This window comes from Carcharhinus amblyrhynchos, chromosome 1 (genome assembly GCF_965287045.1).
Source record: "Carcharhinus amblyrhynchos chromosome 1, sCarAmb.v2.hapA, whole genome shotgun sequence".
NCBI lineage: Eukaryota > Metazoa > Chordata > Chondrichthyes > Carcharhiniformes > Carcharhinidae > Carcharhinus > Carcharhinus amblyrhynchos.
The window spans coordinates 14,467,471-14,486,231 of record NC_137324.1 but is presented as its reverse complement, the minus strand read 5'-3'; the positions used below and the strand labels follow the sequence as shown (position 1 = coordinate 14,486,231).

Here is an 18,761-nt window from a genome sequence, read left to right as displayed (position 1 = left end):
GCAGCGTGACTGGCCGTTTTTGTAATGGGTACAGATGACCCTGTGGTGGGGGCACTGGGGTGGAATGATTGCTGCTGACGTGTGGAATTTCCATTTGGAAATTTGTGGCACGCAAACTTGAATTTAGTCGAAATAATAAAATGCTGCCACGTTGCACCATAAGGTGAATGAGGCACACCTACAGACTCAAACCTGCGTCGCTGTTGAACTATTGGGCGGATCCAACTGTGACTGAAAACAGTTTCTACAGCCTTTCTCTCTGAAAGCTTTCATAACCATTCTCTACACAAGAATGCCCAGGTGTCTTGTGGCAGACCCAGGCCTCTTATACTGATTTTTTTTTTTTAAATAACGCCTTTAATTCCCTTGACTTGGTTCACTTGTACTGCCACTGCTGGCACGTCTTACCACTCTGCTCAATTCTGAAGACTTGCAGCAGACTGGCAGAGATGAGCCAATTTTTTTCTATTTTATCCTGATCTCATTTGCTGTGGCACCCAATATTTGTGTCTTTCAGGGTTTCCCAGTCTGATCAGTTATTATTTATTCATTCATGAAACATGGATTTCGGTGGCTGGTCAGCATTTATTGCCCATCCCTAGTTGCCCTTGAGAAGGTGGTGGTGAGCTGCCTTCTTGAAATGCTGCAGTCCATGTGCTGTGGGTTGACCCGCAATGCCGTTAGGGAGGGAATTCCAGGATTTTGACCCAGTGACTGTGAAGGAACAGCCAAGTCAGGATGGTGAGTGGCTTGGAGGGGAACTTGCAAGTGGTGATGTTCCCATTTATCTGCTGCCCTTATCCCAGATGGAAGTGGTCATGGGTTTGAAAGATGCTATCTTAAGGATTTTTGGTGAATTACTGCACTGTATCTTGTAGATGGTTCACACTGCTGCTACTGATTTCTGTCTTTTGAGCACTTAGAACATAGAACACTACAGCACAAACAGGCCCTTCGGCCCACGAGTTGCGCCGATCACATCAACACCTACCAACCTACAGACCTATCTATAACCCTCAATCTCATTAAACCCCATATACTCATCCAGAAGTCTTTTAAAAGACCCCAGCGAGTTCGCCTCCACCACCACTGACGGCAGCCGATTCCATTCACTCACCACCCTCTGAGTGAAAAACTTACCCCTAACATCACTTCTGAACTTCCCTCCTTGCACCTTTAAATCTGTGTCCTCTCATAGCAACCATTTCAACCCGGGGAAATAGCCTCTGAGAGTCCACCCTATCTATTCCTCTCAACATTTTGTAAACTTCTATCAGGTCGCCTCTCAACCTTCGTCTCTCCAGGGAAAAGAGTCCCAGCTCCCTCAACCTAACTTCATAAGGCATGCCTCCCAGTCCAGGCAACATCCTTGTAAATCTCCTCTGTACCCTCTCAATAGCTTCTACATCTTTCCTATAGTGAGGCGCCCAGAACTGCGCACAATACTCTAAATGAGGCCTGACAAGGGTCTTATAAAGTTGCAGCATTACCTCCCGACTCCTAAACTCAATCCCTCGATTAATGAAGGCCAGTACACCATACGCCTTCTTGACCACCTCCTCCACCTGCAAGGCCGATTTAAGAGTCCTGTGGACCCGGACCCCTAGATCCTTCTGCTCTTCAACACTACTCAGACTTCTGCCCTTGATAGTGTACTCGTTCATCCCGTTGGTTCTGCCAAAATGGATGACTACACATTTATCTGCGTTGAAGTCCATCTGCCACTTCTCCGCCCAGTCCTGCACCCTATCTATGTCCTGCTGCAACTTTTTCCATCCTTCCAGACCATCCACAACACCACCGACCTTAGTGTCATCAGCGAACTTACTTACCCATCCCTCCACTTCCTCATCCAGGTCATTTATGAAAATGACAAACAACAAGGGTCCCAGAACAGATCCTTGAGGCACTCCGCTGGTGACTGACCTCCATTCAGAAAAAGCCCCATCCACAACCACTCTCTGCCTTCTGCAGGCAAGCCAATTCTGGATCCACAAGGCCAAAGGCCCTTGGATCCCATGCCCTCTCACCTTCTCAAGAAGTCTTGCATGGGGGACCTTATCAAACGCCTTGCTGAAGTCCATGTACACTACGTCCACGGCACTTCCTTCGTCAATGTGTTCAGTCACATTATCGAAGAACTCAACTAGGCTTGTAAGGCACAACCTGCCCTTGACAAATCCATGCTGACTATTCCTGATCATGTCAAACCTCTCCAAATGTTCGTAAATCTTGTCCCTCAGAAGCCTCTCCATCAGCTTACCAACTACTGAGGTCAGACTCACCGGTTGGTAATTTCCCGGGCTATCTCTGTTCCCTTTCTTGAAAATAGGAACTACATCCGGAACCTCTCCCGTCTCCATTGACGACGCAAAGATCATCGCCAGGGGCTCTGCAATCTCTTCCCTCGCCTCCCACAGTATCCTGGGGTACGTCCCATCTGGTCCAGGCGACTTATCTACCTTGATAGAATTCAAAAGTTCCAACACATCCTCCACCTTGATATTCACGTACTCAATCTTTTCCATCTGCTGCAAATCCATAACAAAATCTCCCAGATCAGCTTCCACTGTGAATACTGAGGCGAAGTACTCGTTAAGCACCTCTGCCATTTCTTCTGGTTCCACACAAACCTTTCCCCCCTCACCTTTTATAGGTCCTATCCCTTCTCTTCTTATCCTTTTACCTTTCACATATTTATAGAAGGCCTTGGGATTCTCCTTAATCTTACCTGCCAAGGTCTTCTCATGACCCCTCCTGGCTCTCCTAATTTCCCTTTTAAGTTCCTTCCTACAGTCCTTATACTCCTCAAGATCTTTAACCTCTCCTAATTCCCTGAACCTCTTATACACCTTCGCTTTCCTCCTGACTAGGTTCAACACAGCCTTTGTGCACCACGGTTCCCGCGACCTACCAAAACCCCCTTGTCTCATCAGAACGTTGTCATTCAGAGCTCCAGACACACATTCCTTGAATATCTGCCACCTTCCTTCGGTACTTTTCCCTAAGAACGCCTCCTTCCAGTTTATTTGTCCAAGTATCTTCCTGACTTCTTCGTATCTCCCCTTACCCCAGACAAACACCTTCCTAGCCTGCCTGATCCTATCTCGTTCCAATGCAATTGTGAAGGAGATAGAATTATGGTCACCATTTCCAAGATGCTCTCCTACCGAGAGATCCATCACCTGCCCTGGTTCATTAGCCAGTACCAGGTCAAGTACAGCCTCTCCCCTCGTAGGCTTATCCACATACTGTGTCAGGAAACCTTCCTGAACACACCTAACAAACTCCTCCCCATCCAAACCCCTTACCCTAGGGATATTCCATTTCTGTTTCCATTTTGATTTCTGTTTTTGCATGGGACATCTGTCCTTTAATGCAGTGACAGATCAATTTAACGTTTTATATTGCTTCGATGTTCACTCCTCTTTGAGCATTTGATTTGATTTATTATTGTCACATGTATTAGTATACAGTGAAAAGTATTGTTTCTTGTGTGCTACACAGACAAAGCATACCATTCATAGAGAAAGAAAAGAGGCCGTAGAGTCTAGTGTTACAGTCGTAGCTAGGGTATAAAGAAAGATCAACTTAAGATAAAATTTAAAATGTATTTATTGGTGTCATAAGCAGGCTTACATTAATACTGCAATGAAGTTACTGTGAAAATCCCCTGGTTGCCATACTCTGGCTCCTGTTCGGGTGCACTGAGGGAGAATTTAGCATGGCCAGTGCACCTAACTGGCATGTCTTTTGGACTGTGGGAGGAAACCGGCGCACCTGGAGGGAACCCATGCAGACACGGAGAAAGTGCAAATTCCACAGTGAGCCAAGCCAGGAATTTGAACCTAAGTCCCTGGTGCTGAGAGGCAGTAGTGCTAGCCAGGTCTATTCAAAAATCTGATGGCAGCAGGGAAGAAGATTTTGAATTAGAGCATTGTTAGAGAGTTTATAAGTATTAGACTGGAGTTTTAAAAACCTATATCAAGAGTAAATGATAGAATTAGAGGGTATGCTGGGCACAGCTTGAAGTTGCCTCACTCCAGCGCCATCTTGGAAATTGCCCCTGTAATTGTGAACTAGTGGCTATGTAGTTTCTCTCTAGATGGCTGATGCCTTTGAACTTGGGATACGGAAGCTCCAGAAATTTGGGGCTGCTATCCCATGGGGAGACGGTGCTATTGTCACTAGACTAGTAATGCAGAGGCTCAGGCCAAATAATCTGGTGACACAGGTTCAAATCCTACTTGCGACGCTAGTAAATAAACTTTAAAAACAATTACGGTTCAGATGTTAAAATGCGCATGAGTTCCCCAGTTGAATTGTAGAACCAATGGAAGCCATTCGCTACCTTGTGGCTGCGCTGGATCTTAGAATATTCTATCTAGTTTGTACGCCCCCTGCCCAAACATTGGTCTGCAATGGTCAGCATGAATATAAGCGATTTTCACCATATTTCCCTATGTGGTGGTAACGATACAAGTTACGTTACATTGTAATTATACAAACATAGGCCATTTGGCCCTTCTGCTCTGCCATTCAGTAACATCATGGCTGATCTAATTGCATTTAGTTGTTCACTCCCTTGATTCCCTTGCTGAGCCCAAATAAGCGATTTACCAGCGTTCCATTTTTGGTGTGGGGAGGTTCTTCTGCCCAAAGCTTTTCTACGCTTTTTCTACTTTAAAAATATCTGAGACCAGCCACTATTAGTACATAATGATCATCGAGTGCAAGTGTTCCCAGTAGGAATTAGGGAAATTCTGACTCTTTTTACTTCAACCTTCTGTGACAGCGAAGGCAGAATGTCGGGTATAGCTTCACCTTTTGGTATGGTTTGAGGCCATCAGTGTGGGCTGCTGGACCGATACTGAAGAATGTTTGTTTCAGTTTTCTCCTGTTGCCCAGTTTGACTGGGATACAGTTGTGGGGTCTGGGGCCAGCACTGGGTTCTGTGAAGTGGGGTGGGGAAGGGAGGGAGTGAAGAAACTCGTGGCCTTACCATTATTGGAGCCTAACCTGTAGAATTTACTGGGTTTAGTCATGATCTCTTGCAGTTGCACATGTTGCTGCAGCAGTTCTTGGTCTATTTTGAAAAGGCATGGGTAGAACACTGTGACTAACCAAAGCCCATTTTCCACACCATCTATCCAGAGATCAGTTATAGATGCCATTTGAGGTACAGCACCATTCACTTGGGGTGTTGGGAGGGAGGGTTGGTCAGCACAGTGTTCTCATTACCAAATGGAGTGATCAGATAAGTGGTCAGGTGAGCTAAGTCTCTGGTATTTGTCTCTGTGGAGTGGCAGTTTCTAGTACTCTACTCTTCTGGATTCCGGAGCAGGTTCAATGAGACCTGGGTGTCCTTGTGCACTGGTCGCTGAAGGTAAGCATGGAGCTGCAGCAGGCGGGAGAGAAGGCAAATGGTTTGTTTGATCCTTTCCATGCGAGAGTTTTCGAGGATAGGAACAGGGATGTCTTGCTGCAATTATAAAGGGCCTTGGTGAAGCCACACCTGGAATATTGTGTGCAGTTGTGACCTCCTTATCTGAGGAAGGATGCTCTTGCCCTAGAAGGAGTGCAGTGAAGGTTTATTAATTGCTGGGATAGCAGGAGTGATGTAGCGGTGGACTGAGGAGAGATTGAATCAGTTAGGATTATATTCACTTGAGCTCACAAGAATGAGGGGGGATTTCAGAAGCCTACACTTCTCATAGAAACTATAGAAGCCTCCTATCCGTTGACTCTGTCTACACTTCCCGCTGCCTCAGCAAAGCAGCCGGCATAATTAAGGACCCCACACGTCCTGGAGATTCTCTCTTCCACCACCTTCCATCGGAAAATGATTAAAAACTCTGAAGTCACTTACCAACTGACTCAAGAACAGCTTCTTCCCTGTTGCTGTCAGACTTTTGAATGGGCTTACCTTGCAGTAAGTTGATCGTTCTCTACACCCTAGCTATGACTGTAACACTACATTCTGCACTCTCTCCTTTCCTTCTCTATGAATGGTATGTTTTGTCTGTATAGTGTGCAAGAAACAAAACTTTTCACTATGTTAAAACATGTGACAATAATAAATCAAATCACAAATTTCTTACAGGAGTAGACCAGGTAGATGCAAGAAGGATGTTCCCAATGGTGGGGGTGCCCAGAACCAGGGGTCATAGTCATAGCCTAAGGATAGGGATAAACCTTTTTGGATGGAGATGAAGACCTTTCTTTACCCAGAGAGTGGTGAACCAATGGAATTTGTTACCACAAAGCAGCTGAGGCTAAGGAATAAAATGTGCCTTGGCGTCTTGGCGTTTATTGGTAGGGGGATTGAATTTAGGAGTCGCAGCGTCATGATGCAACTGTACACAACTCTGGTGCGGCCGCACTTGGAGTATTGTGTGCAGTTCTGGTCCCCACATTATAGGAAGGATGTGGAGGCATTGGAGTGGAGGCATTGGAGAGGGTGCAGAGGAGGTTTACCAGGATGTTGCCTGGTATGGAGGGGAGGTCCTATGAGGAGAGACTGAGGGATTTGGGGTTGTTTTTGCTAGGAAGAAGGTGGCTAAGAGGGGACCTTATTGAAACATATAAGATGATTAGAGGTTTAGATAGGGTGGATAGTGATAGCCTTTTTCCTCGGATGGAGAAAGCTAGCACGAGGGGGCATGGCTTTAAATTAAGGGGGGGTAGTTATAGGACAGATGTCAGGGGTAGGTTCTTTACCCAGAGGGTGGTGAGGGATTGGAATGCCCTGCCTGCTGCAGTTGTAAATGCGCCTAGTTTGGGGGCGTTTAAGAGATCCGTGGATAGGTTTATGGATGAAAAGGGATTGGTTTAGGTTGGAGGGTCATTGTTTTTTAACTGGTCGGCGCAACATCGTGGGCCGAAGGGCCTGTTCTGCGCTGTAATGTTCTATATTCTATGTTCTATGTTCTATAACTCTTGTGAAGGGGATCAAAAGATTTTGGGGAAAGGTGGACTTTAGGCTATTGAGTTGGATGATCTAATGAATGGCGGAGCAGGCTTGATGGGCCGAATGGCCTACTCTTCCTCTTGTTTCTACATTTCTGGCTTGCAACTGGGGAAGCTGTGGCTAGCCTTTTTAAACTTCCTTCACCACAGCAGGCGTGTTCCTCACGCTGGCATAGAAGTTGAATTGATAATTAATACAAATTTGAGAGCCTTGATGTTTGCAGTTTGTTCATTTTAACTGGCCCTAGTGCCATCCAAACTTGACAAGAGGCAGGGGAGGAGGACCCCTTGCAGCACTGGCCTGATCCGTTTTATGAGAATATAACCTGACTGCTCTCTCCCTCCATTTAGTCAAAAGGAAAGGTCTCTTAAAGGACCTTGCACTTGTTTCAGCTGCTTTCTCAACATTCCAAGACGCACACTAACCAAATACGTGTTTCACTTGTTCAGTATCGGTATCAGCCTGGTACCTGGCCTTGGAATAATCCCAATAAACACCTCCCCCAGGTTTTGGAATAAACAACCCTCGCTTCCACACAATGTTGTTTTTAAGTCTCAACTCCTGCCCCACCTATTATCTCATCCCCATGCCTCTTCACCTCACTAATCTCAATACCATCAACAGCTCTCTAATCGGCCAGTTCTAGTCTCTTGTACATCCTCTATTTTTTTTCCCCGATTGCTTGGCCATTAACGTGCCTTTTGGGCCTTACCTCTCTGTTCGCCTCTTACTTTTCTAAAATGTTTTTTGAAAATACATCTCTGATCAGGCGTTTGGGTCACCTTTATCACTATGTAGCTCGGTGTCAAATATCAGTTTGAAAATCTTGGGACGTTTTGCCATTTTGAGCATTAAAATCCATAGAATCCCAACAGTGCAGAAGGAGGCCACCGAGCCTGCACTAACTTTCAGAAAGCTCATCTTAGCCAGGCTGAATCTCCATAACCCTGTGTGTTTTACCATGGCGAATCCTCCTAACCTACACATCTACTAATGGACAATTTAGCATAGTCGATCCACCTAACCTGCACATATTTGGAGTGTGGGAGGAAACTGGAGCACTTGGAAGAAATCCATGCAGATATGGGGAGAATGTGAAGTCCACACAGTCACCCGAATTGAACCCGGGTCCCTAGCTCTGAGGCAGCGGTGCTAACCACTCTGCTGTATAAATGCATGTACCTTTTTTGGTGGACAATTGTTATTTTTCTGCAGTGATGATGCTTTCTGTCACATCCTGACGTTGACTGGCATACACCCTCCTGGTTTGGGGAAGGGACTGGTGGAATATTGCTTCTTTCCTCTTATCACCTTAATGTTCGTTCCTTCGATAGAAATCTGGGAAAGAGGGAATGCAGCAGATGATTGGTTTATAAAGTGCATTCAGGAATTAACTGCAACTAGTGAGAATGTGTGAATTGGGAGCAGGAGTCGACCATTTGGCCCCTAGAGCCTGTTCCGTAATTCACAAAGATCATGGCTGTTGTGATTGTAACTTCAATCCCACATTAACCCCCTTGCTTATCAAGAATCTATCCAGCTCTGCTTTGAAAATATTCCAAGATTCTACTTCCACTGCCTTGTGAGGAAGAGAGTTTCAAAACCCCTCAACGCTCAGAATTTCTCCTCTTTTCTATCCTAAATTGGCAACCCCCTTCTTTTTAAACAGTGACCCCATAGTTCTAGGGTCTCTCACAAGAGTAAACACCCTCTCCACATCCACCCCTTGTCAAGACCCCTCAGGATCTTTCTTTTCCAAACTCCAGAGATAGCAAAGTGATGCCTCTCAGCACCAGGGATCCAGGTTCAGTTCCTGGCTTGGGTCACTGTCTGTGTGGAATTTGCACGTTCTCCCCATTTCTGTGTGGGTTTCCTCCCACACTCTGAAAGACATGCTGGTTAGGTGCATTCACCCGAAACAGGTACCGCAGTGTGGCGACTAGGGGAATTTCACAGGAACTTTGCGGTGTTAATGTAAGCCTTACTTGTGACTAATAAATTAATTTTAATTTTAACAAGCCTTGTCTGTCTAACTGTTCCCCTTTGAGAATCCTCCCATTCCTGGTATTAGCCTGGTAAATCTTCTTGGAACCGCTTCTACAGGGGAAAATGCATTTACAACCTTAAATAAGGAGACGAACACTGTTCATGGTAGTCCAGCTGTGGTTTCTGTATAACTGAAGCGTAACTTCACTACTTTTTATATGTAGTTTCCCTCGCATTAAACAATAGCGTTCTATATTTGTTCCTAATTACTTGCTCTACCTGTGTAATCACCTTTTGTGAATCAGGCTGTAGGGCACCCAGATCCTTCTGTATCTCAGAACTCTGCAATCTCTCACTATTAGATTAAAAAATCTTTTTCCTGCCAAATTGGACAATTTTGCACACATTCCCACATTATACTTGTCACCTAATTGCTTAAATTCTGCAGCCTATCCTTTCCTTCTCCTCTGTGTACTTTATGAACGGTGTGCTTTGTGTAGCTGGCAAGAAACAATACTTCTCACTGTATGTGACAATATATTCTGTGCTTTCCTAATGTCCTCCCCACCACTACATATCTTTGTATCATCATCAAATTTAGCAACCACCCCTTCTCTGAACAAATGCTGCTTTGTCTTTGTTTTGGAGGAGAAAAGCTGTGAAACACTAGTCTCCTTGTTTTTGATACTTTAAGTCGGAAGCCCGAGTGTGTGTCCCTGTTTCTTTTTTTCCCTTTTACAGTACCTGAAGTCGAAGAACTTTGAGGAAGAAGTGCGAGCCCACCGAGACTTGGATAGGTTCCTCGCGCAGGCCAAAATCCTGTTGGACGTGTCAGCCCTGACGCTTGAAGATACTCTGCGTGAGATGCTCAAACACGTGGAGGAGGAGTTGGGAAGCGCAGAGTCCAATTTTAGCATTGAGGAGGTCATGGCTAACCTATTCACCGATACGGGCACTTTACAAGAAGGCAGTGGTAATGTTATTGCGTTGGCCTGTGAATTCACTCCGAAGAGGAATACTCTTGAATCAGCATCACTAATATCTTGGCCCACTCTCTGCTTCTTTTCACTTACTTGGCTTTGAATCTGTTCTGAATCTACAGACTCTGACTGGACCTTTTTCGCTCTGCTTGGTGTTGGCTTCTCGAGGGCTCCTGTTTCTTTCCTCCATCCACCCCTATCCTCCTCCTATTAATCCTGAGGGAGGTGGGGGGGGGGTTAAAGTTCTTCACTTCAGTCTCATTTCTGTAATCTCCATTTCTTTTCATCTGCTCCTCTGTGCATCGCAATTCCTCTGCTGTTGACTTGTTCCCTTATTTCTGTCTTTGTCACCTTGATCAGAGTCTCAAATTCCTGTTATTCCTCTAGTAGTCTCCATTTTCTTGCCCACAAATTATTGTGCAAATTTGTATGCAAAGTCACTTGCATTTATATAGTGCCTTTTGGATGGTAAAATGTCCCAGACTCTCTTCCTCAAGCAATACTGCTCTCCCCTTCAAAATCCTACTCCACTTAAAACAAAACCCCTCTACCTTCTGTACTTTCCAGTTACGACCCATCTTCAATATTTTTCCTTTTGAAGAGTGTGGCTACTGTTTTAAAAATTCCATGTGGACGTTGCTGGCAAGGCCAACATTTATTGCCCATCCCTAATTGTCCTTGGACTGAAAAGCCTGCTAGGCCATTTCAGAGGGCAGTTAAGAGTTGACCACATTCTTGTGACTCTGGAGTTGCGTGTAGCAGCACGGTGGCACAGTGGTTAGCACTGCTGCCTCACAGTGCCAGGGACCCAGGTTCAATTCTGATCTCGGGTTGCTGTCTCTGGAGTTTGCACATTCTCCCCGTGTCTGTGTAGGTTTCCTCCGACAGTCCAAAGATGTACAGGTTAGGTCGATTGGCCACGCTAAGTTGACCCTAGTCACAATGTGGAGATGCTGGTGTTGGACTGGGGTGGGCACAGAAAGAAGTCTCTCAACACCAGTTTAAAGCCCTGTAGCTTATTTAGTAGCACGAGCTTTTGGCGTGCCGCTCCTTCATCAGGGGAGTGGAGTAAATTGACCCTAGTGTTAGGGGACTAGTAGGGTAAATAGTAGGGATTACGGGGATAGGCTCTGGGTGGGATTGTGGTTTGTGCTGACGAGATGGGCTGAATGGCCTCCTTCTGCAGAGTAGGGATTCTATGAAGGCCAGACCAGGAAGGGATGGCAGATTTCCTTCCCTAAAGGGACACTAATGAACCATATGGGTTTCTAAGACAATCAATTGTTTCACGATCACAGTCACGTAGATTTTAAATGAATGTTTGTTAATTAACTTCAAATTCCAGTAGCTGCTATGGTGGGATTTGAACCTGTAACTCCTGATCATTAGTCTGGGCCTCTGCTCCCAGCTGAAATGACATTATCAATAGGCTGCCATCTCCTCTAACTAATTTTGTTCGGCGACAGTCCTGAGAGGTTGCTTGAGATGTTTTCTGATGTTAAAGGTGCTATATAAATGCAAGATGTTATCAGTTAAAGCAGAAGAATCTCACCCCTTATTATAATAATGACTTGTGTAGCATTTAATTGTAAATATTCTGCGGCACGTTATGGGACGACCATCTGGTCGATGAGCTGAGAGCAAATTAATTTCACAACAGCCGGCTGAGGGGGGATTGGCGTGGGAATGACAGGCTGGTTGGCCTGCATGGATTTGGGATATTTGTTCCATGATCCTTTCCCAACTCATTCCCACCCAATGGATATTTGATAGTGTGAAACGTCCGCCTGATTAGAGTGTAATGGCTTGGATTCTACGCATGATGTTTGTCAGTCCTGTGTAAGGATAACCTTGGCATTGGCTTCGCAGTCGCGCCGATATAAACATATGGTCAGGTCAGAAAATCATAGGTTCGGGTCTGCCTCTGGGATTTGAACGCACAATCATAGAATCTCTACAGTGCAGAAGGAGGCTGTTTGGCCCATCATAACATAAGAAATAGGAGCAGGAGTAGGCCTTTGAGCCTGCCTCGCCATTCAATAAGATCGTGGCTGAGTTCCACTTTCCAGCTTTCTCCCCATAACCCTTAATTCCCCTGTCTATCAGAAATCTATCTACCCGTGACTTAAATATATTTAGCGAGGCAGCCTCCACCACTTCAACGGGCAGAGAATTCCAGAGACTCTCCACCCTTTGAGTGAAGAAGTTCCTCCTCAACTCTGTTCTAATCTGCCCCTCCCCACCACCCTTATTTTGAGGCTGTGCCCTCTAGTTCTGCTATTCTTTCTAAGTGGAAAGAATCTCTCTACTTCTGCCCTATCCATCCCCTTCATTATCTTGTAAGTCTAGACTATCAAGTCTACACTGACTCTCCAACAGAGCATCTTACTAAAGCCTTTTCTCCGTAACCCCACATATTTATGCTGCTAATGCCCCTTACCAATATACTTTGGACAAGGGCCAATTTATTATGGCCAATAAACCTGAACTGCACATCTTTCAGACTGAGAGGAAACTGGAGCATCCAGAGCAAACCCACGCAGCCACAGAAAGAAAGTGCAGACTCCACACAGTCACCCAAGGCTGGAATTGAACCCAGGTCCCTGGTGCTGAGAGGCAGCAGTGCTAACTACTGTGCTGCCCAATCTAGACTGACGTCCAAGTGCTGTGATGACAGAGTGCTGCTCTCTGTTACAGAAAGATGTTAATGTGAGGCCCCACCTTCTGTTTCAGGTGGTCTTAAGGGATCTCAGGATGTGTCTCAAAATCCATTCCAATTGTGAAAATCTTTGGAAATGTAGCTACTTTTGAAATTTAGGAAACATGGCAGCCCACGTGGGGAGTTCTGCTTCTGTTTTGGCCGATGCCAAAATTAAAAATTCAGATTACCTGCTCATTATCTCGTTATTGGTTATGGGAGCTTGCTGTGCACAAATTGGCTGGAACGGCTCCTACGTTACAACGGTACTTCAAAGATGCTTCAATGGGCTGTCAAGAGCTTTGGGGTGTCCTGGAGTTCTAAAAAAGGCATTTGTATAAGATGGTCTGCAGCTGAAGAGGTTTGATCCAAAGCATTTTGATATTTTACGGCAGGTCATCATAGTAACACTAACTAAAAACTGCCTTTTGAGTTAATAACTTGGCTCGGACCAAACGCTCAAGTCTGTGGGGATAGCTTGCTGTGAACTAATTGAATCACAAGGTTGTTTTTCCTTTTCAGTGCACCTCCTGTCAAACACCATCCAAGGGGTTTCTGCCACAGCGACTGGCGTTCAGTACCAGCAGTCCTGGCTCTGCCTTATGTAAGTAGTTCTTGGCTCACTTCAGATGCTCCACTTCATTTACCACCTGTAAGCAGTGGTAGGGAGTGCCCGGGCCTCTGCTGCACAGGGAGCAGCGGCTCGGGCACCCTTGTTGGATTCCGATCCAGGACAAAAGGTCAGCACCTAATCCCACCACGCAGCTATTAAACCCGGATCAGCATTTTGTTTTCCCCAAGTGGGGCTGTAACAGAATACTGAAGTTTGACTACTTCAGTGGGAATGAGTTCGGCAATCGTGTCACACCGATCTTCTGAATCAGAACAGGGCCTGCGACTGTAACTTTTTGGGACAGTCCAGACTATTTAATTTCTAATAAAGCTGCTTCCACTAAGGCTGTTCATGTTGACGCCACAGGTCTCCGATAATGTCTTCACTTTTTTTATTTTTTCACGGGATATTTCTGGGGATATACTGGCAGGGTTCGTGTCGACCTTTCCAATCAGAATCGCTCTTCATTCCGACACCCTTCTCTTTTCTCCAGCCTGTGCATTGGTCACTGCTACATTAACAGAAAGCAAGTTGCAATGTAGTTGTATCTACTTCCTGTAATGTGCACATTTCAAACACCTATTTGTTCTGTTCCCTTTGGCTTTTACTTTAGCCTTCCTGCTCTCTCTCTCTCTCTCTCTCTCGTTGCTGGCCTGGGCGTCTTTTAAAGTTCATTCTTTTAAAAAATGTTATTACTGAGTGATTTGTTTTGTGCAAAAGCAAAAAGTTATGATGTGGCAATCGGTCTGCTTAAAGATGGTAAAATACCGTATTAAATTCAACACGAATATAGCCAACACACTTTCTTTTCAATAACGGAAATGGAACAGAAGCTTATGGGTTTTAAGAAAAATCTTGGGTAAAATATTGGGGCTGGTAGGATTGAGCTCCTATATTGTTGGTTCTTTTCCCACTCGTCAACAAACCTCGGAAGATGTCGCTGTGTGTTGAGGGTTAAATGGTGGTGGTTGTTTGCCTAGAGTCATAGAATTTTACAGCATGGAAACAGGACCTTCAGCCCAACTTGTCCATGCCACCCTTTTTCTTAACCACTAAACTAATCCCAACTGCTCGCATTTGGCCCATATCCCTCCATGTAACTATCTAAATGCTTTTTAAAAGACAAAATTGTACCTGCCTCTATTACTGTCTCTGGCAGCTTGTTTCAGACACTCACCATTCTCTGTGTGGAAAAAAATTGCCCCTCTGAATCCTTTTGTATCTCTCCCCCCTCATCTCAAACTTATGCCATCTACCTTTTCCCAAAGGTAGACTCCCCCTACCTTTGGGAAAAGATATTGACTATCTAACTGATCTATGCCCCTCATTATTTTATAGAAGTCTATAAGATCGCCTCTAAGTCTGCAGGAGGAAAAAAGTCCCAGTCTATCCAGCCTCTCCTTTATAACTCAAACCATCAAGTCCTGGTAGCATCTTAATAAAACTTGCCTGTACTCTTTCTGGTTTAATAATATCCTGTATAATATGGAGCAGCACGGTAGCACAGTGGTTAGCACTGCTGCTTCACAGCTCCAGGGACCTGGGTTCAATACCCAGCTTTGGGTTACTGTCTGCGTGGGTTTCCTCCGGGTGCTCCGGTTTCCTCCCACCGTCCAAAGATGTGCGGGTTAGGTTGATTGGCCGTGCTAAGAAATTGCCCCTTAGAGTCCTGAGATGTGTAGGTTAGAGGGATTATTGGGTAAATATGTAGGGATATGGAGGTAGGGTGGGATTGTGGTCGGTGCAGACTGGATGGGCTGAATGGCCTCCTTCTGCACTGTGGGGTTTCTATGATCTATGATTTCTATGATCCTGTATCTTGATGGGAGCTCCATCACTAGTGGGCGAGTAGCTCACGTTCAGCAGTTGTCCCCATTCTCTGCATTGCAACACCTTGTCTTCATTCACCTTGTACCATGGCCAGCATCTGGCTCTGTCCACCTGCCATTGAAACTCTGATGCCCAGCTTCAGACCGCTGCTGCTGCTCCTAATTGTACCTCCCCTTGTATCATCACCCAAGCAGTAAGGCCAGGAGAATATGGAGTCACCCACTTGGCTGGTGAGTTAATTGTGAGGTGATGCATTTTGTCAGGACAAACCTAGAGAAGCAACATAAAATAAGGAGTAAAATTCTTTTTTAAAAAAAAAAGGCTGCAGGTGCAGTAAGAGCTGGGTGTTAAAGTGCATAGATCAGTGAAGGTGGCAGGATAGGTGGAGTGAGTGGTTAATCGAGCGTATAGTATTCTGGACTTTAGGTGCAAAGATTACAAGGGCAAGGAGATTAGACAAGGTGGCACATTGGCATTGTGAGGCAGCAGTGCTAACCAGGGACCCAGATTCAATTCTGGCCTTGGGTCTGTGTGGAGCCTGCATGTTCTCCCCATGTCTGCATGGGTTTCATAGAATCATAGAACCCTACAGTGCAGAAGGAGGCCCTTCAGCCCAACGCGTCTGCACCGAACACAATCCCACCCAGGCCCTACCCCCATATTTTACCCACTAATCCCTCTAACTAAGGACACTAAGGGGCAATTTTAGCACAGCCAATCAACCTAACACACACATCTTTGGACTGTGGGAGGAAACCGGAGCACCCAGGGGAAACCCACGCAGACACGAGGAGAATGTGCAAACTCCACACAGACAGTGACCCGAGCTGGGAATTGAACCCAGGTCCCTGGAGCTGTGAAGCAGCAGTGCTCACCACTGCCGCCTAGTGCTCCGGTTTCCTCCCACATTCCAAAGATGTGCAGGTGAGGTTGATTGGTCATTCAGAATGACATGTTTTGGGGGGGGGAATTAGTGGGATAAATACATGGTTTTTACGGGGATAGGGCCTCGGTGGGGTTGTTGTCGATGCAGACTCGATGGGCCAAATGGCCGCCTCCTGCACTATAGGGATTCTATGATTTTTTTTTTTAACTAATACAAGGCCCCTCAGTTAGACCTCCGCTTGCATATTGTGTACATCTCTGGGTGTCACATTATAGAAACTAGAAGCATTGCCTGCCCAGTAGCGGGACTACATTTATGTAAAAGGGATTAAAATGCTGAAGCTTTGATCTTGTATTTTGTCAGTGGGTCCTGGCAAACTCTGCTAACCCAGTCGCACTGTTAACATCTTGAAGTGTTAATGAAAGCTCGTGTTCAGGCTGAAGTGTGAATTTATGGATGTGTTTGATAATCTGGTCAGGCTGATTAAGGGTTGACTTTTACCCTGAATATCATGAGGCACCATGAAGATATAATACTTGGAAATTCTCATCGTACACTTTATTATTGGCTCCACTTGTTGCGTAGCTTGAGGCACTGCTTCTTTTATCTGCCCGAGGCTATGTTAGGTAGGTGGCTATTCCAGTTTCTCTTGCAGTTGGATCACATATGGATACACTTATTAGGTAAATATATTTTTACATCTACAGATTTCTCAGGAACAATGTAGGCATTGAACAGGGAAGACATCTGTTTGGCATATTCTGCTCTCTTAGCAGAAATTTGCTTTGGTAGGAACACAGGATTCCTAAAGACCCCAAAACCTGACTTGGTGCCACAGTAATCTTTCTGCATTCAAAATCAAATCTGAAACCTTGCCAGAGCAAAATTATGTATCAACGAGACAGCTTTGCCTGTTTTTCCCCAGCGTAGTGTTACCTTTGGTGAAGGTGCAGGCTGGACTTCACTACCGTCAGGTCTCTAGCACCAGCCAAAACTCACCACCTCACCACCACCACCACCCCCCCCCCACCACCTTGTCAGTCAGCTGGTGCACAAGGAAGATCAGTGCTGAGTGTGACCATCGTCACCTCAGATCGTGTGTTGTGGGGGCATAGGTTTTAAGGTACGAGGGGCAAGGTTTAAAGGAGATGTATGAAGCACGTTTTTAACATGGAGGGTGGGGGACGTGTGCTTGGTACTTGCTGCCGAAGGTGGTAGCGGAAGCAGATACAATAGTGACTTCTAAGGGGCGTCTTAACAAATACATGTACAAATAGGATGGAATAGAGGGATCTAGTCCCTGGAGAGGTAGGTAGTTTTAGTTAAATTGGGCAGCATGGTTGGTGCAGGCTTGGAGGGCCAAAGGGCCTGTTCAGTGCTGTAATTTTCTTGGTTTTTTTTTCCCTCTCCATTTGGTTAGGGCCGCATTTGGCCCTTCGAGCCTGCTCTGCGGTTCGGTCAGATCGGCCATGATTTTTATTTGTTTTCTACATTCCCATCCACACCCTGTTGCTTAACCAGAATATATTTACCTCTGCCCTAAAAATATTCAATGACCACCCCCCCCCCCCCCTTCTCTGAGGTAGAGAGTTCCAAAGATTCACAACTCTCAGAAGAAAACACCACCTTGTCTCTGTTCTATAAGGGGCGATTCCTAATTTTAAAACCATGCCCCCTACTCCTGGACTGACCCGCAAGAGGACATGTCCTCTCCACAGCCACTCTGTCAATGTTATTCAGGATTGTGTATGCTTCAATCAAGTCACCTCTCATCCCTCTGAACTCCAGAGGAAACAAGCCCAGCCTGCCAAACCTTTTATAAGACAGCCCGCTCATTCCAGGTGTCAGTCTAGCAAACCTGTCTGAACTGCCTGCAATGCATTTGTGTCCTCCCTGAAACAAGGGGACCAAAACTGCGCACAGTATTTGAGATGTGGCTTGAATAAGGAGTAAGTGCTGTCGCCAGTGGGAAAACTGGATTGTTCCTGGCTGCCACTGGCAACACTACCCAGGTGGGATTCGAACACGTTTTGCTGGAAAAGAAATCCCCAGTGAGAAATACACTGGCCAGCTCAGCTTCAGTGTACGCAGATCTTGGAGTTCATTTGATAGCGTTCTCCACCCCGCTCCCTAACTCTGCACCCCACCCTCCCCCCAGACATGGGGAGCACCTTCACCTCCGAGTCAACCTCCCTCCCTTACTGCTACATTTGTAGGGTGCGCACACATGGCATGAGGGTGGCCCAGCCCCACCCTCCCCACAAGAGAGACATTTCACTTTTGGGGTCACCAAAGGCTTTGGGTCCTGCTAGGGTGTCCCTGCCGAGATGGCTGGTTTGCAGGGGGAGTATGCGCTCCATTCTTCTCTGGCTAAAAACAACCTCCGGTTCAGGCATGCTGTTCCGGGTTTAAAAAGACCCACTTTGGGGGGTGGGTGGGGAGAAACAGACTGTGGACCTGGTTTTTCTAAGAAGATTTTCAGAACAGACTTTTTTAAAAAAAACTGTGGCAGCTAAAAAGGGGAAGCATTTCAGATTGAATCAGTTGTGAAGGAAAATAAAAATAAACAAAGCTACTGCCTACTGTGAGATAATCTGGACCTTTTTGGAGGAAGAGTAAAAAAAAAGCAGATTATTATTTAAATAGAGTCCACCTTTAGAATTCTAAGGTGCAGAGGAATCTAAATGTTCTAGTGCACGAGTCACAAAAAGTTAGTATGCAGGTGCAGCAAGTAACCAAGAAGGTCAATGGAATGTGATCCTACACTAGGAGAGTAATTGAACATAAAAATTAAGGAT

At 45.6% G+C, this 18,761-nt stretch overlaps 1 protein-coding gene across 1 annotated transcript in view; it reads left to right on the top strand.

Annotated features, from left to right (window-relative positions):
* Nucleotides 1-18,761, top strand: part of slc4a11 (solute carrier family 4 member 11) — a 179,953-nt gene that overhangs the window by 57,604 nt on the left and 103,588 nt on the right. The window contains exons 5-6 of the mRNA XM_080194085.1: nucleotides 9,698-9,929; nucleotides 13,157-13,238. Of these exons, the coding sequence (XP_080050211.1) occupies nucleotides 9,698-9,929; nucleotides 13,157-13,238 (314 nt within the window). The remainder of the gene's footprint in view (nucleotides 1-9,697; nucleotides 9,930-13,156; nucleotides 13,239-18,761) is intronic.